Source organism: Neolamprologus brichardi, chromosome 12, assembly GCF_056152115.1.
Source record: "Neolamprologus brichardi isolate AB-2024 chromosome 12, ASM5615211v1, whole genome shotgun sequence".
Taxonomy (NCBI): domain Eukaryota; kingdom Metazoa; phylum Chordata; class Actinopteri; order Cichliformes; family Cichlidae; genus Neolamprologus; species Neolamprologus brichardi.
Window position 1 is genome coordinate 28,907,622 of NC_142115.1, and position 27,851 is coordinate 28,935,472.

Below are 27,851 nucleotides of genomic sequence, written 5' to 3' on the forward strand. Positions count from 1 at the left end.
ATGACAGGCGCTCAGCTGGTGAATAAGCCCCGCCTTTGGTATTTTTACACGCAAACCCCGGAAATCCTGTTACTTAAAGGGACAGAGGAGGAATTTAAGGCAAAGGCTGAAACAACGAAAACAGCTGGGAGTGCACGAAAAAGACTGGCACAGAGAGGAAGGGAGGTAGCTTTGTTAGCTAACAAACTATTTGGACTATAGAGTGAAAGGACGAGATCAAGACTGTCCGAATATTTTACCTATTTGATATACGGTTAATGTTGCTAACGTCTTTTAGCTTCGAAGTCGATTTTCGGCCCATAACATCAGCTACCTAGAAACCGACAACGCAGCAGTCAACACGGCAGACAGACAGCAGAAAGGCCAAACTCCCAGACTAAACGGACGTCACTTCAGACTGCCTGGCTGTGTTTGATGATCTGAGTCTATATTTTTCGTGAGGTGAGTAGACTTCGAAATCTTGAAATGTGGCTGGTTGCCTTCCCTTTAATCTTCTGCATTGTGTGTACTTTAAACGTAGGGGTGTGTTGAAATGGGTTAAGTTACATCCTTTTCATTGTGATCATGCATAGAGATTCCTTATCATAATTGTGAGTCTGGCAGAAGAATGAGCGAAATCCAGCCTGAGCCAGCTGATGACCTGACAGTAGCTTGCATGATGTAGGGGGCGTTCCCCTGCTTTGTCTGCCTTCCTCACACTTTCTTTATGTGTGCACAGTCTGCATTGGTTGGGGACAAAGTGCTAGAATTTCCCAGTGAAATCCCAATGCATAAATCAAAATTAATAGTGTGCGTGGCATTAAAATGATTATAAGATAAAACGGTTTTTATTTTTTTAATTATTGTAACTGCACACTGTGCTCCTGGGATTGTGCATATATAGGCCAGGCAAGAAGGAAAGATCAACCAGCAGCGGTATATCTGTGAGATTGTGACTATAGCTCAGCGGGTGGAGTGATGATGAACATTGTACAGCTAATAGAAGAGGGCATATAAGTGATTGCAGTCGGTGTATTGTTCCCTTGGATTGCATTTGGGAGTTGCATTGCATCATGCATTGAAGAGTATTGATGATGGCACAGAACCTTTGTCACATGCATATGCAAATAAATAAATATATAAATGTAACAAATCAATGAGTCCTATATTGCACTGTTAATATGCTAGCTGCAGTGCACCATCTCTCATTGTCCTGACAAGCAGAGCATGAAGGCAATGACATACACATTAGGCATGTGTGTGCAGTCTCACACTGCATCATCTATAAAGAACACGTGCATATGGGAAAACAGCAGCTGTCTTACATGTATGGAAACTACAGATTTTTGCACACACATGCAGCACACACTGCAGCACCAAATACAGCTGCGGCTCATTATTCTTCTTCTCTTGCTTGTCCATGCATTGCTCTGACAGCCACCCCCCACTATTCTGTCTGGGAGAAAGCAGTGGGCTTTTGTCCTCAGCTGAGTGTGACGTCATGTAGATCTTTGCTGTATCCAGCCCCGAAGGCAAGATGCATGTTATTCAGCAGGCCTGGGTCTGGGCTTGTCCCACGCTCAAACACCTTTTACTTAAGTTCCCTCATGCTTAGGTACACAAGGACAATTTTTTAAAAAAAAACACAAAATGAATTCAGTCTATTCAGGTGAGATAGAGAAACTTGGATAATCCTCTCACATTCAAAGAAAAGGAAGAGAGGGAGGGATCAAATACAAGAATGGATAAGTGTAACCTCCTTGCGTGAAAAGAAAATAGCCAGAGGAAAGCCCCCGTCGTGTTGTTGGGTTTTTTTTCTGCTTCAAAATATATAACAACCAACACATTCAGCCAAATTAAATTAAATCAAATTGCATGCTTCTGTGCATACTAAGCAGGCAAGAACATTGAGTTAAGCAAGAGTAGGATCATGAGTAACAGTCTGTTTTCCAATGGTAGTTTGGAGGACCACCAGTATCTATTTAGGCTAAGGGAATGAATGGTTCTGTTGGAAGAGAATAAAATAAAGTCCACAAAAACAACATTACATACTTTTGTATACACTCTATCTTTGAGAAAATCAAAAATAACTTTTGTATCATTTTTCTTATGGTGGTTTTCGTCTTTGATCACGATTGTTCTTTAGCATTTCTACCTGGCAGCAATTTGATTGTGTAAAAAGTGGGGGTGGCTATTAAATGCGTTGAGCAGATGAAGGCTTGTTGATGAAGGCTTGTTGTCAGCTCTCCAGTGTATCTCGGCAGGATTTGATGTCAGAGATTACAGATGATTGTGTGGGTTAGATCGAGTACTCAGCACTGCTCTGGGGCTATATTGATCTCTAGTGTGTATGTGTGACTGAGTGTGCCCAAGCACGACTGTGCTTCTATCCTTATGGGAGCTAAATTATGTCTATTGAATAACAATAAACAAAAAAATACTAGGCATAAATTGTTAGCTTTAAGAAAAGAGGAATGCAATTTAGATAATAAGGATGCACAAGAATTTAATGTGAGTTTTGGTACTAAACCACAGAAAGCAGTGACCAGCTGACAGGAATAGTGTTTCTCATTTTAAAATGCAGGGAGACTACCACTGTTGGGTCTTCTGAATAGAGTTTTCTTTTCTTCAATGTCACTTTGGGATTCTACTTGATATAATAAAAAAAAAATCTATATGCAATGGACAAGATCAAACACAAGGATGAAATCTCTGTGATCTCAGGTCGTCAGGTAGCACTGCACTGGTGGCGCATATGACTCTGGAAATGACTGCATAGGCTTGGGAATACTTCTGACAACCACTATCAGTATAACTAAACATGATTCATCCCCATATGGAAAATATATATATAAATCTTGTAAAGTTTGTATCTGTCTTGTGTGAAACTTGTATGAAAAGCATACAACAGTGAAAACAGATATAAGATCCCTTGAAAAATTATATAAATGAAACTTGTATGTTTTGTATACTTACTAAAACAATATATAAAAGTAATGAGAAAGTGGCCACTTTCATGAGTAAATCATCTAAATTTTTACTATTTCTTTTCCATATGTGTCAGTACATCTGAAGTCAAAATTCTACCACGCAAAAGAAAACAATAATAATAATACATTTTATTTAAAAGCGTCTTTTAAGACACCCAACACTTAACAATAGAATAAAACACAGGACAATGTCAAGACAAAGAACAATAAAAAAATGTGAAAAAATAAAATAAGATCTTCTCTGGGACTGACTTCATTTATAAAGGACGGACCAAAGTTTAAACCTATCCTGTGATTTTAATAACCAAAGTATTCTTTTTTTTTTTTTTTTTTCTTTTGTTTTTTTAATCTGTCATTATTTTTCCCAAGGCTAAATAGGAGAGGCCACAGTTCAAAAGCCAGAGTCTGTAACAGCATAGGAATCAATTAGTGCATATAGCCTGGGTAAGTTGCACATCTATGACGGTACCATTAATGCCATCCATATATCTCTTTCAGGGAAGGCCTTAAGTATTGCATAAAGATGATGTACAACCTCACTCAGAATGAGGAAACATTTTTGTTTTTAAATGTACCGCAGCTGGGCTCCTCATTTCCCAAACACTTAAAAAGTGTTGTAAAAAGAAGAATTAATGCAACCGAGTAGAGAAACATGCCTTTGCCCCGGCTTTGGAAATATCCTTACCTGACTTTGTCCAGAGAGCATGTGTAAAAAGGGCTTGGTACACACATTAACCAAACTTAGCTTCAATCTTACCATTAAAGGTCACACAGTCCTCCAAACAGTCTACCAGTAAGAGGAAGTGGTTAGTTCTCTTGCAATCATACAGTGTCCCTGTGTTTCTATTACTGTAGTTTTCAGAATAATCAATGTGGAGGTTATTGAAGAAAATGCCAAAGAATTCTGTGATCCTTGGAACAAGTTAGCAATGTTACAATGGTGGTCACGGATAGTCAGAACTGTGACAGCTTTGCAATAATGAAGACTCAGGAATTATAAACAGGTCAAGTGTATATTAAATGTTGCTCAAACAGCCTAAAAGTGTTCACATGTTCCAGTTTGCCTTCTTGTCAATCTAAGATTTTACTTTTGATTGCTCTTGTAAAGGGAAGATACTGCGTATTATGCTGGAGTGGCTTGAATGACAGATCTAAGGTTTCATCTAGAGTGGAAGCAGTTTGCAGTGACATGGTAGAGCAAAGTGAATTACATTCCACAACTTCAAGTAACTATGGGTGAAATAACTGCTGGGGATCAGTATTTTTAAAAATAAATAAATGATCTCAAATATATGTATTTTTGTTATACCAAGCTGCTTCAGTGTCTGCTCTAAGTTAAGTATGTAACATCTTTTTATAAATGACAGACGCGTCTCCAATTCTGTGTATATGTGTGTTATATAGGCTTTATATGGGCATTCTAAATAACTATGTTGCAGTATGTACAGCTCTAGAAGAACCATCATGATGCATTTTAAAACTACCTTAAATAGTGGCCAATTAACTTCACAAAAAGTGTGTTAAGCAATAATAGGAATTGAAGATACTAAGTAGGTTTTTCGACACATGTTGGAGAATTACACAGTTGAGTTTTTTGGCTTACGGTAAACTCAAACGAACTCCATGATGTTGAGATCAGTGCTCAGGCCTTATCCATCTGTTACAGAACACTCTGTTTTTCTTGCCACCGAACATAGTTTTTATGACACTGACTGCAGATTGAATTTGGATAAAGTCACAAGCTTCCATGATGGTATTGCATCATGTAAAGTACTTGAAGCATTTGTAAATTTTCTAAGCTGTTTGTCCCACATTGCTGCTTGCTTGCTTTACATCTTAGAGGCTCAACCAAGACAAGTTCAAACTTGTCTTGGTTGTCACAGTTGTGTTGCCAAGTTTGATAAATGACCTAGGAATGACCGTGGTATTGATAGATTGTTATGCTCTGCAAATATTGGTGTGGCAGGCCACTCCTGTTGATGTATTTGCCTCCCTCCTTGCAATGGAGGTTGCTTAAGTGTCATCAGGCTTTCAGAACTAATCTTGTAAACTGTTGCCTTTTTGCTGTTAAACCCCCCAAGTTTCTCCATAGCACTTCTTTGTTCTTTACAAAGGCATTCTGTTTCTGCCTATATCTAGTTTAAAACTCTAATGTTAACTTAAAGAGAAGCAAGGAAAACTGCTCCTTGTTACCACAAAGCTTATGTACTCTTCTGAGTTTTACCCTCTTCTTCACCCTCTTCTGTTCTTGGTCCAAGGTGGTGGAATGAGCTATTGGAATCAAAAGAGCTTTCATTGCAGGAACAAATTCACCAATACTGACATTTTAAATCTTTCTCATTGTTGTATATGTCTCAAAGTGTCAAACTTATTTTGATCTTTGACCCGAATATTATGAGGATTTAAATGGATGTTCCTCCACATAAGTGAAAAAGAAAGCTGCAAGGCACCAGTGAAACAGATTAATCATCTAAAGCAGTCTGGCTGAGCTGGTCCTGTGCGGTATCGTTTTGAGCTGGTGGCTCCATCCCCAGTATCCCCTGAAACAGGAGGTGAGGCAATACAAAAGAACTGATTGAATCAGGATGGGATACTATTCTGTCATCTGCAGCCACTGCTGAGCCTCATGAGGGTCTGAAGGAGAACAATGGATTTTGTTGCTGCTGCAGCTCACCTGCTCCAAGGTTTGATCTGTTGTGCATTCAGCGATACTCTTCTGTGTATACTGGTTGTTATTTGAGTTATTGTTGCCCTATTACCTTGAAGCAATCTGGCCATTCTCCTCTGACCTCTGACATGAACAACAAATTTGTACCCACTGCTAGTCACTAGATATTCTCTCTTTTTCATCATTCTTTGTAAACCGTAGATGTGACTGTGCTTGAAAATCTGAAATACCAGAACAGCCTGTCTGGCACAAACAGCATCACCATATTGCGAGTCACTTAAGTCACCTTCCTTTCCCTTTCTGTTGCTCTGTTTCAACTTCAGCAGGTCATCTTGACCATGTCTTCATGCCCAACTGCCATAAAATATGGTTATAAGCTATTTACAAGTAGCTGAACAGATATATCTAAAGAAGTGGCCAAGGAGTTATCATTTAGCATTTATAAATAAGTCTCCTTGAACAAAACATATAAACGCATTGTATTAATGTAGTCTTGTGAGTTAGTCTTGGAAAGAAGACGTGTAATCCTGTGCATTACATCGGTCACTTATAAGCTTTCCATTTTGTTCTTACTGTGTTGCCATTACTCAGGGGAACAAGTGTAGCATCAAAGCCCTCAATGTGTGCATAGTACATATTCCCATCTGTCTTGTGGATTCTGGGTATGTAGGACACGCCTGACTTGCATAAAATTTTACACTAAATGAAAAAAATGACTCCAAGGCAGCGACGCAGAGCTGATGTTTGCAGTATACCTGTATAGTGTAATTGGAAGTATGTAGGGTTTAATTTAAACAGTTTATTGTACATCACCTACCAAGTCTTAGGTCTGCCAACATTAAACAAATATCCACAACAGTGTATTTCCTACAGCATTGAGAGCATTGTAGCACTTTATGTTGTTTGTATTTCTAAAATAGGCCTATAAGTGATTATCTCTGACTTTGCGTACTAATGGTTTGGTTGTGTTGGTATGCCATGAAACAAATGTTCTGTAATACACACATACAGACAGTATGTGTGTATTACTGGCTCACGTTGCATGTCTCACCAGAGCAAGGGAAAAAGCTTTTTTGTTTTCTCCATACTGCATTGATAGTAGTTCTGAGCAGGATCCCTTCTGTGTATTGCCTGATGCAACATGCGGAGGACAAGCAGCCACCAATTAGGCTGAAGTGGACACAGGAATTATAGCAAAGGAGAGAGCAGAGGAATGGCGTGCAGTAAACTTGAGCCAGGAGTCACACCGACGCAGCCATCAGGGTGCCTGTACTGTATGTTTGGTCAGTTTTCTATAGACACTCCACTCCCACTGCCTGGTTTTCTTTGGCAATGGATAATGGTCCTGATACAACTCTAATATGTCCCCATATTTTTACTTTGTGGCATAATATTCACAATATTATTTCCACTGCCCTGACTGCTTTATAATTTGAGTTAGAGTTTGTTTATTGGCCTGATGGGGAAAAAAAATATTGCTCATAGTTCTCCTCATTTCTGCTCTACCTACATATTGTGTTTTTACAAAAAAAGAAATTTGCTGCTTGCTATTTATAACACCACAGACCCGATGTACGCAACTAGTGAATGTAAAATGGATTTACAAGTGTGTCAGTGTAGAGAGATTATTTTTGATCTCTCTACACTGACTTTATTATGCTAAAATACATTTTTGGAACCAGATCATGTTTATTTTTCATGAAAGTATCTTAGGGTGGGTGTAGCCTAAAACAGAGAGCTGCAGTTATATTGCCAAAGCTTCTCATTATTAAGTTCTGCTTAATAGCCGCAAATGCGTGTGTGGATGTTTGTTAAATGGATCTCAGGATTAACCCTAGTCAGACGTCACTCTCTACTTTACACTGAAACATCACCAACATTTAAGTTGATGAGATGTCCTGTGAATGTGTGTCTACCAACATGCTGTTATGTGACTGAATTCAACATTTTTCTCTAAGTTTGTATGCTTTGCTGCTTGTGTTTTCCTTTCATTCTGCTGTTGATTACACACTTCCTGGAAAAGGTGGGTGTCAATGACCTCTAAGTGCCATCGTAATCTTCTCAGCCATCCGCTTTGGTTAGTAACCAGTTATCTGTTGGATTAACTGGTTAAATAGTGACACTATGATTGTTGGATGAACTACGTGGATGAACTACCCCCCCCCCCCCCCCTCCCCCCTTTCACTGCCCAGATGGTACTACATTCAGCCTCTACCAGTCAGAATGGTGCAACACCACCATGCTATGTGAATTTCCTAAGCATGAAAGGCAAAAAAGAATTGGTTCATACTGAAAGAAGATGGACAGGAAAAAAGTACCCGAAGGCTAGGAGAAGGAGGAGGAGACCGAAACACACAGTCACACACACACACATTTCCTGTCCTGTGTGAATAGGCAACATATTTCTCTGGAACATTCCATCCTCTGAGCTGGCCTAGCCTGTCACCAAGACTCAGGGTGCCACACTCCTCCCCATCATATTTTCCCCATCCACTCGATTTCTTTCCTTTCATACGTTTTACATTATCTCACAGTGATATAATCAGAGTTCTGAAATGCGATACGATTGATACACAGGAAATTGGTTTTAAGATGCCAAACAAACTAACAAAGGGAACTAATGTTATTTCAGGAATGATGTATAAGAGTTCAGAATGGGTTAAAATGAAATAAATAGATCTTTTTTTTTTTTAATTTATAGTTTATTTATTTAATTTGGGAAACTTACATTTTTTTTCTACATGCTCTGCATTTCAGTTCAGTTATTTTGAATGTAAAAAGTGCACACCTTGTAGAAGTGCCCAGTCTCATTAGTCCACTGATGTGTAGAAAGATCATTTAATAAGAATGATCAACATACAGTATAGCTGTGTTGATGTCAATGTTTTAAAACTACTTGGGCAGATAAACGTGTGTGTTTTGTGAAATATCCTAAAGCGTTAATAAGCTGCTCAAGTTTTTGACCGACTGGCATTAAAAGACATGTTGCATCTTCCCTGCACTCATCAATGAGCTCTTACTCATTGTGGGTTCTCTACTGTCAATCTGGCCTGACTTTTACATGACATTACGTGACTTGAGTAAACAGACTGCCCCTGTACACATCTGGGGGTTTTGTTTTTGTTTTAATCCTGTTGCTTCCGTCATCCTTTATTGTCATATTTACTTTTTGATGATAACAATTGTTTGACAACATATCTATAATTCTGTTGATCCAGCTATTATAAGGTCATTACACTATGGAGCTCTATAATCGAACCATTGTGTTTAATTGGTCATACAGATCTAGCTTATTTGCTAGCTCTGTTTGCATAAAGTCAATTTCAAAAGTTCACTTCAAAAGTGCTGGTTGAAATAAGAGCCGAAATGTTTGAAAATAGGAAACCTATTATTGTCACTATGTATTTATAAACCTCTCTGCATTTAATCATCCTGTCTTCCTACCCTTACTCCAACTGTTCACAACAGATGGCCACCGCTCCCTAAACCTGGCTTTACTGGAGGTTTCTTCCTGTTAAAAGTGAAGGGTTTTTCCTTCCCACTGACGCCAAAGCGCTTGCTCATAGGAGGTCATATGATTGCTAGGGTTTTCTCTGTTGTGTCATCGTAGGGTCTACGTCACAATATGAAAGCAGAACTAAATTCATCTATATACCAATTAGGTCATTAGTTTTACATTTTACAGCTGAAGTTTTGCAGCACTAAAAAAAGGAGGTTGTATAAAAAAATAAAAAAAGTTTGAAATTGCTTTAAATGTACTCTCACATTTCACCAGAGGACAAAAAGTGTGATAGTAATTATCAGCCACCCTACAATATATGTACCTTAGTCTACCCTTTACTGGCAGACATATTCGTGTAATTGTTACAGTCAAGTCAGAGGCATTGCATCATAAAGTTTGAGTGTATTTAAAAAAGCGAGTCATCAACATGCACCGGTGTTTGTAATACCCTTGCAAATATTATTTGTAAATATTTTTTTTTAGCTTCTTAACGGCTTTACTTCCACACGCAGACATGGACATCAAAACAAGAATGAGTCTGTGCGTCTTTAAACATGCTTATTATTGCACAGGCACCATGCTCTTCTCTTCACACGTGCACACTTTTTGTTCCTCCACCTCCCCTCATTAATCCTTCCTTTTATTCACTCCCAGTTTGAGTGAGAGAGTTAAGGAGCTTGTTTTAGATATTTTGGTTTAGAAACACAGATTGTTTATTTTTACGCGTTGTTTGTTTTTTAATGCAGGTGATATGCATTGTAAATGTTGTTCCTGAGACTATATTACAAGCCATGTAACCCATAGAAACCCATTTAATCCAGAAAATGGAATAAACACAGCTGGTGTCACTTTGAGGGGCCTACAAAAACAAGACGTGTGTCAAGCAGCATTTCTCTTATCAAGGCTGAAAGTCCAGCCCCCTACGCTGCCATGTAGACATCAAAACAAACACTGCCATGCGCTCAAGTCAAAATTGCATCAGTGTGAGTTTTTGTTGGAATGTGAGTGTGTGTTTTCAATGCATCGTTTTCTTTTGCTCCACTCAATGCCATTGAATGGGGGAAGGTGTTCAGAGGGAAGACACACCCCTTTATCGCCAAATATGGAAAGCAACGTTCACTCTTAAAGGGACAGCAGGGTGTAGTTGTCTTCGTTTGTTTGCGTTGAAACTGAGAATCTTAAACAGTGCTTAAACAGTAGGAACATAAAATCCCATTATTAGATTTCTTTACCAGCTTTTCTGTGAAAAGCAGCGGACGAATCACCTGAATCTCATTTCAATCTTCAGTTGTCAGTTTGTCTTGCTCTGTTTCTTTTGCTTCCTCCTCCCCTGTCTACCTCCCTCCGCTCCCCCGCTCTCACCCCTATCCCCACATCTCTATATTTGGAGCTATGTGGCTGAAGACGTGTCTTGTTTTTCAAGCCTCCTCTCTGCTAACTTTTACTGTTCACACACTCAAAAAACCAAAAACAAACAAACCAAAAAACAAGTGCAACCATACTATCACTCAGCCAAGGAACCACCTATGAATAAGTACATGTCAGTACATGGTCTATGAGGCAAAATGGTTAATCTTGTTGATGTAAACTAGGATGCTTGCCTGTAAGAGTGGTAGAGATTAATTTTGTATGCAGGTATATGCACATATTTATGGCAGGTAGGATCAAATCTTATGTGTGTGACAGATTTTTATTTTGTACAAGGATATTTTTAAGCATTAATCATTTGTTAAGGAGCCATAACCTTAGAGTAATTTGTTAAAAGAGACACCACAAAGCTTATGCCCAGTCCACCCTCTTGTAAAACAGAGACAATACAGAAACTCTGCAGTAACTTGGCAGGAATAAATATTCCATATTGTTTTGGCAACAGATGAAGGGTGTCACAGATGGAAACTGAGTTGAAGGTAGACATCCTGTAGGTCAGGAGTCCTAGAGGGAGAGAATGACAGAAAGTGAATGAAATTTAAAGTGACGAGTAGCTGTCAGTATGTTGGTCTCGCATGTCTCAACCGGTGCACATCTGATAAAAAGTCAATCCAGTGTTCCAAAATAAAAAAATAAAGCATAGACAGGGAGGTGTGAGTGTGCATCTCCAGGAGCGCCGGACAAAGAAGTGTTCTAAATATGTGTTGAATATGCACTCGCTCGACAGCCTCGAAGATATGTTGTGGACAACTTTCTGTGCAGTTTCCACCCGCTGTATGCGTGCTTGTGTCAGCAGTGCGCTGTGCTGTGTGGACTTCAACAACACCAAACTGAAGTAGTTCTCGGGTAATCGACATCCTGCTCCTTATTAGCTCACAGATGCTGCAATAGTCACACACACACACACTCATAAGCACACAGCTAAGCACTGCTCCTGGTCCCCTACTGATAAACTTTTTCACATGCACTTATTGCTCTATCAGTCCCACCACAGATAAGCCTTCTGCTTTTGCTGGCTATAGTTCATGCCTGCCTTTAATGTTCCACAGAGGAGCATTATAAGAAATAGGGCAGCAGAGAAAGGGGGAGGGAGTGATTGCATAGTTATTAGCAGGTTTATTTTCTAAGACATTAACTTCTTTTATTAACTGTTATTCTTTAACCAATTCAAGCACACATGCACAACTTTACATGTGGTTGACTGTACAAAGAAAACTCGTCATGCTTGGAGATGAGTTGTGTGTTTTAATACACACTTTACGCAAAGTGTTCTTAAAGCCTGCACTCTACTTCTGCAGAACATTCAAAGCTTCAGCAGGTGGGAGGGCTTATGGATACTCACACCTCCTCCCCCTTTGCAATCCTTTCCTCCAGCCAATCAGGGCTTCAGCCACTACAGCTGACCCCCCTTCTGGTGAGCCAATCAGTTGGAAGCACACCCCCCCCCCATTCCTCTCCCCTGTATGCCTTCACTGCTGAGTGCGCAAAGCATGCCTCACTCTATCAGCTGAGAGGAAACCAACAGAAAGAAAAGCGCACACACACACACACACACACAACAGAGAGGATAGGATGGCTAGAAAGCTTAAAAGGAGGGGCCTGAAAGTACATAGAGGAAGAGGAGAAGTGGGAGGTGAGAAGGGTCTGTAGCATGCCAAATCGCTTTTGTATTCAAGATACTTTGGAGGTGTGCGAATGAGAGGAAAAAAACGGGAAAAGGGAGGACTCCGAAGAGAAAAGGCAAGGGAGGGAACCAGTGAGAAAACGGGGCTGCAAGTTTGTTGATGGGTTTTTCATTTGTGTATGTGTGACTGAGAGTGGAGAGAGGTAGACGGAAAGAAAACAGGATACATAGGGAGAGAGATAATTAGTGCATGCAGAAAAACTACTTGTCTTTCTTGTGACATTACCTATTTAGACGGAAGGAAGCAAAGACCGATGAGAAGCCAGGGAGTTAAGACCAATAAGGCACCCTAATCTAGTAGAAACAGAAATACACAAGAGGACACAGAGAAGACACAACAGAGTCGCCCCTCAAGAACACCTGATGAAATAGAGGAAGGAAGGAGAAAGACCGAGTGAGACAGCGAGATAATCTTTCTGCAAGGGTGAGTGAGACAAGTTCTCTTGGTGTGAAGTCAAGTGTACTGAAGCTGTTCCTGTTGATTGCTGTCATATTGTCAGCTGGGCTCGAATGACTCAATGTCTCCTAAAATGGCCACATGAAAGGCAGGCGGACAGATAGGCAGAGGGAGGGAGAAACAGAAACAGACCCTGTGTCAAAAAGGCATTCTCAGCAACTATGTCACTGAGCCAGCTTAGTTCAGACTGCAATTACTCTCCAGTCAGAATGCTGTGTGTGTGACAACTCTAACGCTTTCTCGCTCTCGTTTATCAGTTTCACTGAACTTTACCTCTCTGTTGTGTTCTGTCTTTCTTTGCCACTTCCTGTCTTCTGCCTTTTGTTTAACATAAACACATTCACAGACTTAGTGAGCTGTCATTCCAGTCCCTTGTGAACTGAGACTATAGTAATCTAATCAACAGTTGGTTGTTTGTAGAAACACCCAGTAACTTTTTCTTGTGGTGCTTTTTTTTCCTCTTCTTTTTTTCCCTCCTCTCTGTGTTTGTTTATCAGCCTTCAGGCAGAGTACAGGCATGGGAGTAGTTTGGGTGGGGATCTGCTAAAACTTGGTGAGACAATCAGGATATTTGGGAGGTTACTGACATCATGCTGATGCTATCACGCCTCTAGATTTCTATAGATGATTGACCGAGGACATAAAGAGGTCAGAGTGCATCTGACCACCTAGAGATAGGGTTTCACAAAAGCCAAAGATGTTATGTCACTGACTGAAAACAAACTATTTTACCTCTTTAGAAGGGTGGGCAATTAACCCTATCCCATGGTGTTTTTTAATCTTGCAAGCTGGGACAAAAAATCATCGATTTTACACAGTTGGCATAATGCCACTGTGAAGTCTTTGTCTGCCTCTGGAGAGAGACTAGAAATTTACCATTAGCTATCCCAGTTTGATTTTTTTTGCTTCACACTTTTCTCTGAATCCGAATGAATGAATGAAATGAGGGAGCAGGACAGCAGTGCAGCGGTTAGTACTGTTGCCTCACAGCAAAAAGGTCCTGGGTTTGAATCGAAGAGTGTGGTTTCTGTGTGGAATTTGCGTCTTCTCCCTGTGCCTGTGTGGGTTCTCTCGGAGTACTCCAGCTTCTTTCCAGTCTAAACACATGCAGTTTAGGTTAACTGGTGATTCAAAATTGGATGTAGGTGTAAATTCATGTGTGACTGGCTATCTGTCTCTCTATGTTAACACTGCAACCTGTCCATGGTGTATGATGCTTCTCACTCTATGATAGCTGGAATAGAAAAATGTTATGGATAGCTAAAAAACTAAAACGTGTGCTTTTGCTGTGTTACCTGCAAAAATTCCCAGTTAACAAAATGTTTGTATTCTAATAAAAGCATTTCTATACTAAAAGAAGTGAATCTTCACAGCCGTAAGAAGGTCAGCTGTTTTTATCTGAGGACTCCACCTATGAGAAATTGTAACTGACAAAGAGCATGCAGTAAAAATATCTAAAGTATACAGTAGCTTTGTTGTTCTTCAAATCAGTTGAGGGGTTGAAAACAAACCCAAGCCGTTGCAGGATTAAATTGCTAGGTTTTGAGTCTGATCTTTGACATCTCCATACATTTTACTGGGAACTGCTTTTAGGTTGCATGATCACTTACCTCTTAATGACATCTTTCTGCATTCATTCCTTTATGTATAGCCCAGTGGTTTGACATCCCCCTTGTTAGAGGCCAAAAACAGTTCATGCCCCTCACCACACCAAAAATCAAGCCACAAATCCCACAATTTTATCAGTTTCTAAGAATAAAAAAACATCCATATTCAGCTGCATCAGGAAACTATTAGTGGTTTGTTTTCTCTAAAATAGTTTATTCACCTTCATGTTTTTCTCTTCTATGGGTTGTCTTGACCTTACCAGGAGTGGCTCCATGTCCCAACATTAATGCCCACCCCACCTTTTGAAGATGACTATTATAGCTTGAGTGTGTTTTCAAGGATGTAGTCCATCCATGTGCAGCTTTGTTTGCAAGAAACCACAGGGTGTTAAGTGTGCTTTTGCCTGTTTTGCAGATGTTTAGTAGTTTCCACCCACATTACTGATGGGTGTCTAGTCTCATAAGCTCTGATTAGTCTTTCAAGTGGAACTAAGAGTGTATGTGTAAGCCATATGCTTTATTGTTAGCAATTACCACATCCCTAACACCACCTCCCATAATGATAGAGTTAAACTCTTCTGGGCCTCTTGATGGGCTATAAGTCATCTGACCCAACACTGTTGGCATTCAACCTCATGACCACAATCTTCTTTGCCCTGGAGGATGCTCATAGTGTTTCTTAAAACTACTCCTACTATTTTAAGTTCATTTTAACATGGATTTGAAGCAAACTGAGTAAAACAATATTAACTTCAGTTATGACTCATTAGTTGTTTGGGTTTGTTGTTTTGTTTTGTTTTTTTACTTCATATCTTTTTTTCTCTCTCTTTTTTTTTTTTAGCTTATTTTAAAGATATTACATTTTATTTTATTCTAGTTTTTATTTTATTTTTGCAATATTTATGTTGGAAGATTTTTCTGCATTCAACCATTTTCAAGGAGTGTGTTGTTAGAATTAAAAAATTATATTTGAATTTTTTTTATTTTATTTTTTTTAACATTGTCTTTTTTTTTATTTTATATGCTCTGAACCAACTGGCCTCATAACTGCTCGTTAATATGTAGCCATGAACATGCCAGGTTGCCCCTGACACTTGGGGGTGGGGCTCTATTTATACCTTCCTCAAGGTCTTTGGTTTGGGTTGGCCTCTCTCGGTTCCCCTCATCCTTTATCTCTTTGCTTTCTCTGACCACTGGTTGCTGTCAGGTGTTTTTAAATCTTTTATCTTTCATCTTGGCCTTTTCAATCTCTTTTGTCTGTTTCTGAATGCAGATCGATATATAGGCAATGCTGCAGAGGTTATGTTGTTTGCAACTGGCTCACCAGTGATAGGCAACATCTTTATTACTTTTAGCAATGCATTCTTAGTGAAATGTAAGAAATTCTTCAAAAAACAAAAAGTTTAATTAAAAAAAACATCTAACAATTCTTGTGTGGTGATAAAAACTTATCTTATTTGCTTATATTTTGGATAAGAGTTCATTTGGACATTTTATAATAAATTGCATATACTTTATGTGGGCTTTTACAGTCACTATAAGTGCAGATTTTTGCAATCTGAACTGTGTGAGAAGCACACAGTTCAGATTGCATAGGTCATATGAATTTTAAGCAGATCAGATTTAACCTGTAGATGTGAATATGGTTTTCATAGGTTCTCTGACCTGAACTGGCACCATATCCAGGAACCTGAGACATTTTTGGGGTGAAGCCAGGCCGTTCCCTCCTGTTGGTTACTGGATTAAGCCTGAGAAGGGCTGGGCAGCATCTGCCAGACTCCTGCTCGTTCAAAATAAGGTCAAAAATCAAGTGGGATCCTGCATAGAGCCGACTGGGCTATGCAGTGGGCTATGACTATAAATACTGTTGCTGACTCTTCTCTCACCCCCCCCCCCCCCCCGATTGCTCTGTGTGTATTTGTGTGTCTGTGGGTATAGTTATGTGTGATATGATTACTCGCAGTGAACTTTTATGATGTCTCTTTATCTGACTTGGTAAAAACACCAGGTCTGGTTTGGCACTCCCTACTCAAATATCAACAAAAAATTGAATGACCTTGGCTTTATGTTGGAAATGTCCTGTCATGTCCTCTTGCTCATATATTCCTGTTTATAGTAAAGAAATCTTACACCAGTATGGGTAGTTTGGCTTGTAAAGAATCAGACTGATCTACTTTGTTATGTGTACCTCTGTGTTTACAAACACTTTCCGCTTGTGTAGTTTCTTACTGACGTGCTTATTAGCAGCATATTGGCTGTTTATTAATCATTTGTTACATAATTTCTTTTAACATTTTTAGTGCCATTAAGAGAGAGTTATTATTCTTGTGGTGTTGTCACCTAGATTTGTGTTTTATGCTTCGTTTTTGAACTTAGGCGACATTACATCTTTTACATAAGCGGCCAATAAAGTTACAAGCATTCATACTTGTGTATAGTGTGCCAGCATTGTTCTGCACGGTCACTACCAAAACACTAGTTGGCGATATAATTTCTGTCTTTGAGCTGATCCATTTTTTTTTTCGATTGATTTAAATAATATCGGCAGAAGTAAGTTAGGGTTTCAGTAGGGTTTGCAGTTATGATGTGCCTTTGGCATAGATTTAACACAAAATAAATCCCACTTAAGATCCATAGTGGGCAAATTATATTAAGACTGTGATTTATGTGGAGCAGTTTTTTTTCGTAATAAAAGAAAATAACTAGGAAGTAACTGGGGAATACTCTTGATGGTCTTATAGTTGAGCTAATACATATACAGGCTGAAAAGCAACTACATTAGAATGTTTACTTAGTGTCACATGTTATTGTTCAGTAATTCAAACACCTGCTGAAGGTCAAGAGTGCAGCCAGTCATATCATTAGATAGTATAGCCTTTGGGGGATTTTATTCAGCATCCAGTTCCAGCATTGGAAACATTACACCCGTATTTCCCTGTACTGGAAAATATGCATGAACACTCCAGTTCTCTTCTATTGCTTGATCTTTAGGATTGTGTCATCACTTCTTTTCACGTTGCAGATTTCTGCCTGCGTCATCGCAGTTTCATCATAATGTTTTAAATGCAAAAAAAAGCTGAAGTACCTGGTTTCTGTGATGTAGGTCTCAGTGGGAACCAACTATACTTCTCTTTTTATATGAGTGCCAGGGGAAGAAAGTCAGATTAATGTTCTTCATTTTCAAGCTTTGAATAAAATATCCAAGCATTTAATTGAACTATTTTTGATAGCTTGATATAACATAGGCCTGCGTCACAGTGGCCTGAAATTTTTAGTTGGCTGGAGAGATTTAATGGAAGACTGCTATTTTGTAATGTTTCCCAATTTTTTATATATATATATATTTTTTTTTTTTTTTTTTTTTTGACGAGCACCCCCTTACCCCCCCCTGCACCCCCTACCATCCACCCTGTCTCCTTCACTCTCTCTAGCTCAGTGTGTCTTTTTCCCTCTTTGTGGCCAAGCACAAAGGAGTCGTTATCCTTGGACTACTGGTTGCCACGGTGACGGCTCACTGTGCCCCCGCTCCCCCACATTCCCAAATTGTAGTCCAAGTAGGTTTGGAAAGAGCTTCCCCTGGCCTAGCATGATTTAGTGTCAAGTTAGCTCTCCGAATGACTCCTCCTCATTTCATCCTCAAATGGGATATTTTTTTTTTATACAGATGTGAGAGTGATTAGACAATTTTTAATCTGTTGACTTTTTGGTAACATAAAATTAATAGTAAAATATATTAAATGGCCTGCTTTTTAATTGATTCATGCTTAAATATCGACATTCTAAGTTACCCGTTTCTCACTCTAACTCTCTCTCCTTCTCGTTCCTAAATCTGTAATTTAATTTGGTGTCCTGCCTCTTCACAGATACTGGGTGGAATGACCCTGTCATGATGCCTCAGCCATGCCACATCTCACGCCTAGGTGACCAAGGAGGGCGTGTCTGGCTTTCAGCCAATCACAGAGGGAAGCCCATTAGAATTAGTAACAACTTTGAGATATTTCTTCTCAAGAGCCTGCTACATCACTGACACTCTCCACCACTGGTAAATTTCAACCTTTGCTGCTCAAATCCAAATCGTATGTCTTTTGTATACAAAGAAGCAATAAGTGGTCCATTGTATATTTACTAACATGGTTTCCTAAGTTAGGCTGTAGTACTGAAAAGGAAAAAAAGCCTTTTTATCCTCATAAATTTGAATCAGCAACTTTGACTATAAGTACATATACCTGTAATGGTGCTGATTTCTTTTGTCACTGACAAGAACACTGACCTTTGTATTTTCTCTCAGGTCTTGGCTCCTGTGCCTACCTCCTTCGCTCCGATTTGTTCTTGACTCCTTGGTGTTTCCTGTTCACATGTTCTGGGATACTGGCTTCATTTTTTTGAGAGCTGCCATGGAGTTAGATGGGTTCCTTTAGTATGCTGTTAGATACAGCTTTCCGATGTTGTGCCAGATACAGCTTGTCCACACAGGGAGAATCGGACAAGGACGGGCACAGAGATGAGCTGTTGTTCTCAGGTACTGGCTTGAATATAAGTCCTCTGGTTTGGTGGCAGGGCAGCCAACCTTAGCTGACTAAAGCTAAGATAGTAATCACATTCTTTTAAAAATTTGTTAAGCCATTGTGTCTGAACTATTAGAGGTATGCCTTTTCTATGTAGCCAGGATGGGATTTTTAGCATCCCTGCTTAACTGCTTTTCTTTTAAAACTTGAGTCTTTTAATAATTTCTTTTTAAAAAAATGAGTTTTATTGCAAGTTTTAAGTCTTCCTGTTTGTTTGAAGTAGTCAGCCAAATATATATGTATATAAAATATATATATAACAAAAAGTTGGTTAAAGTTACTTTTCAAATGTCAAAGAGCCTAAATTACAAATATTACAAAATAATATTTGCTTTATTAAACGTTCCCTGAATTGTAAAATTGTCTGTTGTTTCTCTCAGGAACTTTGTGGCCAAGTGTCCTGTGTTTGACATCACTGCAAGAAGTGTAGGACTTACCACTCCTGTGGATCATCTTGCTCTTGCACTTGTGAGGATCTACTTGACCTTGTTGCACAAAACTTAGTTTAGACTCTTATCCTTCAGCCGTCAAAAGATGCGGCACATTCACGTTGAGTTAGCCCACAAAAAGGCTCCACTAGAGCTTCCGGCACAGGAGGGGGACCTGCCTCCCTCTTCACAGGGCTTAGACCCTGGTGTCAGACCGGGGGCACCCAGGCACCTTGACCAGGAGGAGTTGAGACTCCAAAAGGTCTACCAGCTCTCTATTTTCTCTCAGTTGGGAGGATTTACCACCACCACAGAATCCCACACTGATGCCCAGCAGAGGCCTATTCGATCAGGTGTGAAAAGGGGGTTAGAGGAGCCTCAGTTAACTCATAAGCGCCCCCACCTGGGGGACTCTCCAGACAGGGAGGGGCTTGAAGGAGGGATGTTGTGTGGGCCAGTCACAGCTCAAGGTGCAAGAATGGGGTTAGCTGGTGGGCCTAGTGGATCTGGTTCTCTGTACTCTTGCATGCAGATGGAGCACAAAGACCCGGAGGAGGGATTGTTACCCAGGTCTCCACCCCTTTCCCCTACCCACAATCCTTCCCGACGCCCAGCTCAGTACAATCAAGATAGGCCATGTCCTGACATATTTGCTCCACTCTCACCTAAATCAGCCCCAATGTGTGACCAGGGTCATTCCCTTGGAAGCTCAACTAGGACAGAGATACCTAATGGGAGCCGCACACCGACCCACTCGCTAGGTAGCCCTGGAAACGACAGCTGTAGTAATGGGTCATCTGGAGGCCAGCCCAGCCCCCACTTGTATGAAATGTCCACATATGAAACTCCTAACCCAGCCAGCCCAACCAGTCCCCCAGGTCCTTTTTCCCCACCACACCATACAGAGCTGCAGGAACCAGGGGAGGCAACAGAATGGGAAGTTGGACTTGAATCCTCCCCACCTGAGCGAAGTGCCACCCAGGCTGCCACCTCCTCTAACGGCCTGGCTTCCTGTGAGAAAACTCCTAGCACTAATGGCCACCGTCTCTTTTCTGGAGGCCACTGGCCTGCCAAAAAGAGGTTGCTGTCTCCAAGTGATACAGGGGAGTCGTGTTCAGAAGATGAGGGACCCTCCACATCAAAGAGAAGCAGGCTGTCATTGATCGCTCCAGGACTGGGGCCTGCTTCATGTCGTAGCACTGATGCTAAAGCTGCCCCTTACTGGAACCACCTGCTGCCCTCTGTTTGGGACCGGCCTAAGGTTAGCACACATCATCTTTATCATATGTCTCGTGGTCATTTTAATGCAGCACACATTAATGAACAGCAGTGGCACATTCCCATGAAACTGTCATCGTTTTAAACCAGAAACCTGTAGAACTTGTATGCAGAGCCATCAGAGACTGAATTGTGATTAATGAAATGCATTTGAATTAGTATAGGTAAGAAATCTGCTAGTCCTGACAGTCCTGTATAAGGGCTTGAGGTATTAAAAACACAAAAGCTGAGAGAACAACTAAAGGTAAAAAGAATGAGGTGATGGCTGGCTCATTATCATGCCACGCTGGAACAGGGAGAGCAGCTCCAGAATAAAGCCCATTCAGGGAGGGCCCATTGTTCCCCCACATGAGTATGCTGTGTCTCTCATGCTCATATGTATTGATACATTCTGCTTAAAAATGGTTCTGGAATTGAATTTTTTAACACTGGGAGGCCAGAAAGTGCTTTGAGTTTGTGGTATGGCGAGTATGCTAATGGTTAGAATAGGGTTCACTAGTTTCACTGGTTTCATGCAGTGGTGGGATCATTGTGACTGCAAGTGATTAGTGTGTTTGTGTAGCAGGGAGAAAACAGATAGACTTAAGAAAACACAAAACAAAGCAGGAAAGGAAATCAGTGACAGATGAGGCAGAGTTAAAGAAAAGCAGCTAGGATAGACTGTCACAGGCAATATTTCAGTAAACAAAGGCTGGAAATAAGATATTTTAGGTCATACGGAACGGTGGGACACGATAATTTTCAAAATGCCATCTTTGGATTTAACCAAATGTGAGTACGAGCTGACAAGCTGACAAAGAACTTCTAGCTCTGAAGGGAGCAACTATAACCAAGGATTAGCTAGTAACGAGAAGTTAATGATGAGTGAGAGATTTTCTGTGAGAAAATGGCTAACAGGCAGCATGGGTTTGGCCAGTGACGAGTCACCTGAGAATAGGGTGGCCTTTATGGTCATCGGAAGCCTGGAAATGGGGAATGTATGCATGCGTGACACAACAACCACTAGTCAGTGCACAGTAAGTAGGACACCTGAAATATGTAATTACACTTAACAATTTAGCTCACAGGACCATAGAAAAACAAGCACTCCTTTATGATTATCAGTAGCTTAATGATAAGTCAGGATGTTAACAGAGGAAAAAAACAAATCATACTCGTTCCTCTATTTGTCTTCACTTTTTTAGACCTCCACAGACTGCACAAGATCAGGAAGACGACTAAAGAATGGACTGCGGTTAAAAAGGTGAGTAATCCACTCTATTTGTACTCAAATATTAATATTAAAGAGACAGCATATACTAAAAATGAATTTGGGCTGTGTTCAGACTGAACGTGAAGAAAAATGTTTTTGGAAATCCACAAATATTTGTGCGTAAGAGTCCTGCAGTTTGGCTGACTTTGCTCCAAGGCCTCTCCTCACCGTCCCAAAGTAGAATCATACAGCTGCAGTTGCCCAAAAACTGTAATAAGGTTTAGGCCCATTTCTGATTGCCAGGAGAATCCACAGTCTATGGCTGAAACTGAGCAGAAAGTCTTTCACAATATTTGGAACTTGCATTGATGGATATTTCCCGCTATTCAAAATGTCTGATGCAAATTTGTGTCAGTCGGCATCTCTGAATAGACTTTGTAAATGCACAGCGCTATTCACATTTGGTCTGAAGACTCTATTAACTGTTTTCACCCACCTACACACATGTGCGCACTTATCTATAAAAACTCTCAGCCAATGTCATACTGACTTCACCAAAATCAACATTGGGAAAGGAAGTGGGAGTTAGAGCAGGTCTTCTGTTGTTTTTTAAATTAAAGGGTTTGTGCCTGTACTCGAATATTCAGACACACTCGGAGGCACGTGACATATTGGTTAAGACTAAATTAGTGTAATCTTAACCACTAACCACCGGTCTCTTTTGTGTGTGTTTATGGTCATATTCAGTCGGCAGCTGCGCAGCAGCTGTCACACAGACACCGGCCGTTCCACACGTTCCAGTGGGCCTGCATCGTCCATCAGCAGATCCCTGCTCGGCAACTTTGAGGTGCGAATTTTTTTTTATTACTTGCAGCAAAAGCAAAACATTAGCGAGGACCAATTATGATTGTTATAATAGGTCCCCATTATGCATCCTGTCAGCTCATTCTCTATCTGACAGCAACAGTTTTAGCTCTTCTCACTTAAAAAGTGTCCTCCATTTAAACCATTTATTCTTACTGCTTGCCTTTCACAAACAGAAGACTTGAGCTTCTTATGGGAGGAGGCTGCTGTGCCTAAGATGACCATATTAAAGATATTTGCACTTATTGGCATACTACACAGCCAAGAGTAGAAAACTGAAAATGTGCATAAAGAACACTCAGAACGTTTGTCTTAAAGGAATTCCTTGAGCGTACACTTTAGCCATGTTTATTATCCACCAGTGTAGTAGTATATATGACAAAAACCAAGCTGAAACATAATAGGTCTCCTTTAACTAGTGTAATGTGTCCCACATGGAGATGGGGATAATCTTGGTTCTTCTTTGGAAGCATACACTTGGAGAAACCTTCAAAGGTACATTTTTGCAATGTAATGTAATTCAGTACAAATTTTAACCTGTAATTCCAACTCAAAGCCATTTGGAAAAACAAAACAAGAATTTTAATGATATTTTTCCTTCCCATTCATCTACACAACTTGGGGGAAAGTGTTTGTATCACAGGTTTTTTTTGGTTTTGTTTTTTAAAAAACACATGTAGTTTTAAGGAGCATTTGGGAGGACAAGTCCACATGCTGTAGCCTCTGCAGGGCATGGCCATTTTAAAAGTGTGGCTCTCTGCCAAAACAGTTTTTCCTGAATCCCCCTTAGACTGGAGCCAAGTTTCTCAGCCTGGACAGGCTAAAGCTTTAAAAAATGCAAAATCCACATAATATAAACCCGACAACCTGCAGTCACAACCCGAAGGTCATGTTTGACAGCTTTGGTGGAAGGAAAATGTGATCTTTAAAAAAATACATATAATAATTTGTTCTCTAATTAAATCCAACATGAGCTGGAATTAATAATAAACCAGAAGAAAGTAAACGGGACATACTGAAATGGATAAATATAATTTGAAACTGATTCTAGAGTGCTCAAAGTGCTGATATGAAACTGGGTAAAAAGAATTAGAAGATCCCTCGACCTTCCGGTTTTAGGTTTTACCACGACTGCGATGACAGAAGATTTATTTTAATTATGCTCTGACAGTGAAGTTTTTCGTACTGATGCACCTAATACGGTGATCATTTGCCTTTTGTAATCTGTATAGGGTTGTGTTTAGACAGTTGTGATTTATTATTGGCACAAATTGGTTTTAAACTGTTTGCATGTAAGAGGACTTTGCCAATTAGGCAGTTGAAACAAGGATAGAAGCTGGTTTATGATGACAGGTGTTCTCATGAGAACACTGTCAAGATGTTACTTTTGTTTTTCACTACAGCCTCTACATTTAATTGTCAGTGATGAGAAATGCCTCCACAGTCAAGACTTACTATTGTAATGCTGAAAATATGTTAACCTCATTCACATATTAAGACTTTAAAAACATTCATAACAATTGTAACAAATGATGATTTAAAAAAAAAAGATGGATTCTCAATCTCAAGAGTTTCATTTGTTAATTAAACAGACAAATAAATAAATAAATATTGCTGTTTCACAGTTTTATGCTTTTATGCTCACAGTGTTGCTGGTAAACAGATGCATATTTTAACATTGTCCAACTGAGCTTTGGTTTCCATTAAAATAAACAAATGAAATGTGGATCTTTATGGATTTCACAGTCACGGGTTTATCTGATTCACCACCCAGTTTGACTCGTGAGTCAAATTGACATTTACAGTTTTAATAGACTCTCTAAGTCTACAACCCATTTCACCTTCTGTTGTGCTTCCCAGGAGTCCATACTGAAGGGGCGATTCTCCCCCTCAGGCCGAATTGAAGGCTTCACAGCAGAGATCGGTGCCAGCGGCTCCTACTGCCCACAGCACGTCACCCTGCCTGTGCAGGTTACATACTATGACATCTCAGAGCACAGCGCACCCTCACCCTTCCTGGTCAGTGTGTATGTGTGTGTGTGTGTGTGTGTGTGTGTGTGTGTTGTGCTATGTTTTTATGTTGTTGTGTATATCCTTAGTCAGGAAAGAAAAAAAGATAAACAAAATGTTTGCTGTGGTTTGTGGTTTGTTGGTTGGGGAAGAAATAAACCCAATTTAGAGATCAGAGCTACCAAAACAATGCGCGTGTCTGATTGATGTTGATTTGCCTCTTCACAAGCAGATGTGGAAAATGTCTTTCTGTGCATATGCTACGATGCTGTTCTTCACATCTCTTCAGTTCATCAGGAAATAATGTACATTTATTGCATATGCCAAGAAAGCATTTTAGCAGTGTTATGAGGAAGCCCTGATGTGCTTTAATCCTGCTGGAAAAATGGAAAAGCAGCTGTTTCACTTTTAGATTAATTCCTCATTTCTACTTTGATCTGCTGTGTATAGTGAAGGTCAGGCCTCCTTTGATTCACTTCTTTGAACTCTTAATTTGACTTTCCATGCAGCTGCCTTTACAACTGCGCTCTGCTGCAGTAGTTTTAGAGTTCATCAACTTCATTTCTGAATTTTCTCTTTTTTTTGGTTTTACATGTGTTATCACTACAGATATGCAGATTTCATCTGTGTTTTGGAACAGAAATGGAAAACTACTGCTGTCCCCTACATTTTATTTCATGGCACATAGTCTTCATGTAGGTTTTAAGTATTAAAATGTTACAGATTATTTCATCATTGCAGTGACTGAGGATATGTATTGTGTGTCTCCTTTTTCTCACAGGGGGTAATATCCCTCGAACCTCTTGGAAAGAAAGGATACAGCATACCCAAAGCAGGGACCATTCAAGTGGTAATTTTATGTCATTCTTTACATCTTTATATATATATACATATATATATATGTGTATGTATGTGTATATATATATATGTATATGTATGTATATATATATATATGTATATATGTGTATATATGTATATATATATATATATATATATATATATGTGTGTGTGTATGTATGTATGTATACAGACATTTTGATGTTGTCATGTTTATACTTTTAAGGGTCACATATCTGTAATTATTATAGCTAAACCATTTAATTAAAATCATGCTGAGCTATCTCATCTATTCCTGTTGTGTCCTCAGACCTTATTTAATCCCAACAAAACTGTGGTGAAGATGTTCCTGGTGACCTACAACTTTAATGACATGCCTGTTAATCATATGACGTTCTTGCGACACCGCATCTTCTTGGTGCCAGTAGAGGAGGGAGCTGAGGGAAAAGGCGAGGCGTCTCCAGGAAGTGGAATGCTAGATAGGAAGAAGATTCTCTGCTACCTTATACATCTCAGGTACAACTAAGGTTTTATATGCGTTTTGCTTTTTTTTTTTTACTTTTTATGCCAGAAAAGGCTAAAATGCTCCATTAACATGTGACTTTAAAAGCTTAGTTGAAACGTCTATATACTAAAACATTAATAAAACTTTGTGTTATATAAATTTTTCATTGAATATTAAAAAGTTTTGCAACCTTTTTTGTGCTTTTAGTCATATTCTTGGCTGAAGTGGAATGTATTTATTTTGCCAACCTCTGTTATTGGTCTGATTTTTCTTAGATTCCAGAGCTCCAAATCTGGAAAGATATACTTGCACAACGATATCCGGCTGCTATTCTCCCGCAAATCCATCGAAGTGGACACGGGGATCCCATATGAGCTGAAATCTTTCACCGAGGTGCCAAGAAACCCCAAATACTCCCCCCGTGTGTGATCCCAGCTTGACCTTTTGACGTTCCGTAATGCCAACTCAGTCCCTCGTGTGCTTCCTAAAGAGAAGAGGGGAAACGGACTTCTAGAATATTGGATATAAAATTTTGAAAAGACTCATGAGAAATACCAGAAGCACAGAAGACACATGTGCACATATGTCACAGTGTTGGTATTTGGAAAAGACCTGCTTTTTATGCATTTATTCTCCACTGAGAGCCCACATGCAGATCGAAAATATCACAGGAACAAGCATGGGTTTCTTTGCACCTTCAGTTGCTGAAAAGATGAAATCTTGGTGTCAGGGCAGTCTAGCATGGATGGTATTAAAAGCAGGACTTTTCCAGGACCTTAATCTGTTTAAAAGAAAAAAGTTTAAAAAAAATGCACAAACACTGACGCAGACACACAAACACACACCAAAATAGACTGACAAGACTCATGCCCGGGACGTGATACAAGCATAACAGCAGAAACACTTCTGGTGGTGACTCTGAGTTCAGTGTTAACATGCATGCCTTGTGACTTAAACACCTGAATTTTCCTCTAGTGCCGTATCACACTGTCCTTCACTCTGCCTGCAGCTCCAACTGCCTCATTGGACCAATAATTGTAACAGCAATTTCAAAAAAGGAAAAAAAAAAAGCCGTAAACAACAGTCCCATCCCCTGATCGTGAGGGTTATTTACCTTCCGAGGAGCAGAGAGGAGATGAACAGAGACACAAACACTAGTGAAAGCAAGGGCTGAAATTGAATCGGCCACTTTGATTGGATGTCTCATGTACAACACGACATGACAACAACACGGCGACATGATCTGACCAAACTCAGGACATTTGTTGAAGAAAGGAATTCTCTTTTTTTGTTTTGTTTTTGTCTATCTGTCACGGTACAGACCACTGTGTATACATGCGAGTTTAAAAAAAAAAAAAAACGAAAAAAACGAAAACTTGGGAATCCACTTCATTGTATGTAGCCAGACTGAGGGACACTGTGCTGTTTTCTTTCTTTTTTTTTTTTCCTTTTTCTTTTTTTTTTTTTATTTCCTCCTGTTTAGATTCTGTTCTCTACAGTCAGATGTTGGAGCAGAAATTGGGGGAAAAAAGACAAGCTGTAGTTTTTTTTTCTTTTTTTAATTTATGTTTTCGCAAATGTCTTAATAAGCAATATGCTGCACAAAGTAGAGTGTGTTTTTCAGCCAGACAAGCTTTCTCTCTGGAGGCAGAACAAAGAAAGCAGAAAAATGAGGGTGAGGGAGGGGAGGAATAATGAGGGAGGACGGGTTGTGGGGTATTTAATATGAGAACGGGATAGTCTATGTATATTTAAAATAATAAACTCTGTGACTGGCAAGTAAAGCCCCAGCGTCGTCTCCTTGTTTGAATGGCTTTGCAAAGACACTTCGTTTTTATAACATTATGGCTGATGTTC

General features: G+C 39.7%; 1 protein-coding gene across 4 annotated transcripts; it reads left to right on the plus strand.

The window, feature by feature from the left end:
* The first annotated feature begins 23 nt into the window (after positions 1-23).
* Positions 24-27,778, plus strand: atosb (atos homolog b). Of its 4 annotated transcripts, XM_006790022.3 has the most exons (12): positions 24-441; positions 12,486-12,675; positions 15,971-16,113; positions 18,179-18,357; positions 18,604-18,834; positions 19,261-20,569; positions 21,771-21,829; positions 22,526-22,625; positions 24,503-24,661; positions 25,434-25,502; positions 25,800-26,005; positions 26,270-27,778. In XM_006790022.3, the coding sequence occupies exons 6-12, from the start codon at positions 19,415-19,417 to the stop codon at positions 26,421-26,423; spliced, it is 1,902 nt and encodes a 633-aa protein (XP_006790085.2). In that variant the 5' UTR covers positions 24-441; positions 12,486-12,675; positions 15,971-16,113; positions 18,179-18,357; positions 18,604-18,834; positions 19,261-19,414; the 3' UTR covers positions 26,424-27,778. The 4 variants fall into 4 exon arrangements, with proteins under 4 accessions (XP_006790085.2, XP_006790083.2, XP_006790084.2 ...); XM_006790020.3 differs by lacking the exon at positions 12,486-12,675; XM_006790021.3 differs by lacking the exons at positions 12,486-12,675; positions 15,971-16,113.
* Positions 27,779-27,851: the final 73 nt, after the last annotated feature.

Bases quoted from the DNA above. Each gene is read 5' to 3' on its own strand.
- atosb (XM_006790022.3), top strand. From the start codon at position 19,415: ATGCGGCACATTCACGTTGAGTTAGCCCACAAAAAGGCTCCACTAGAG. The intron at 21,830-22,525 runs GTGAGTAATCCA...GGTCATATTCAG, and splicing joins AATGGACTGCGGTTAAAAAG to TCGGCAGCTGCGCAGCAGCT. The intron at 25,503-25,799 runs GTAATTTTATGT...TTGTGTCCTCAG, and splicing joins AAGCAGGGACCATTCAAGTG to ACCTTATTTAATCCCAACAA.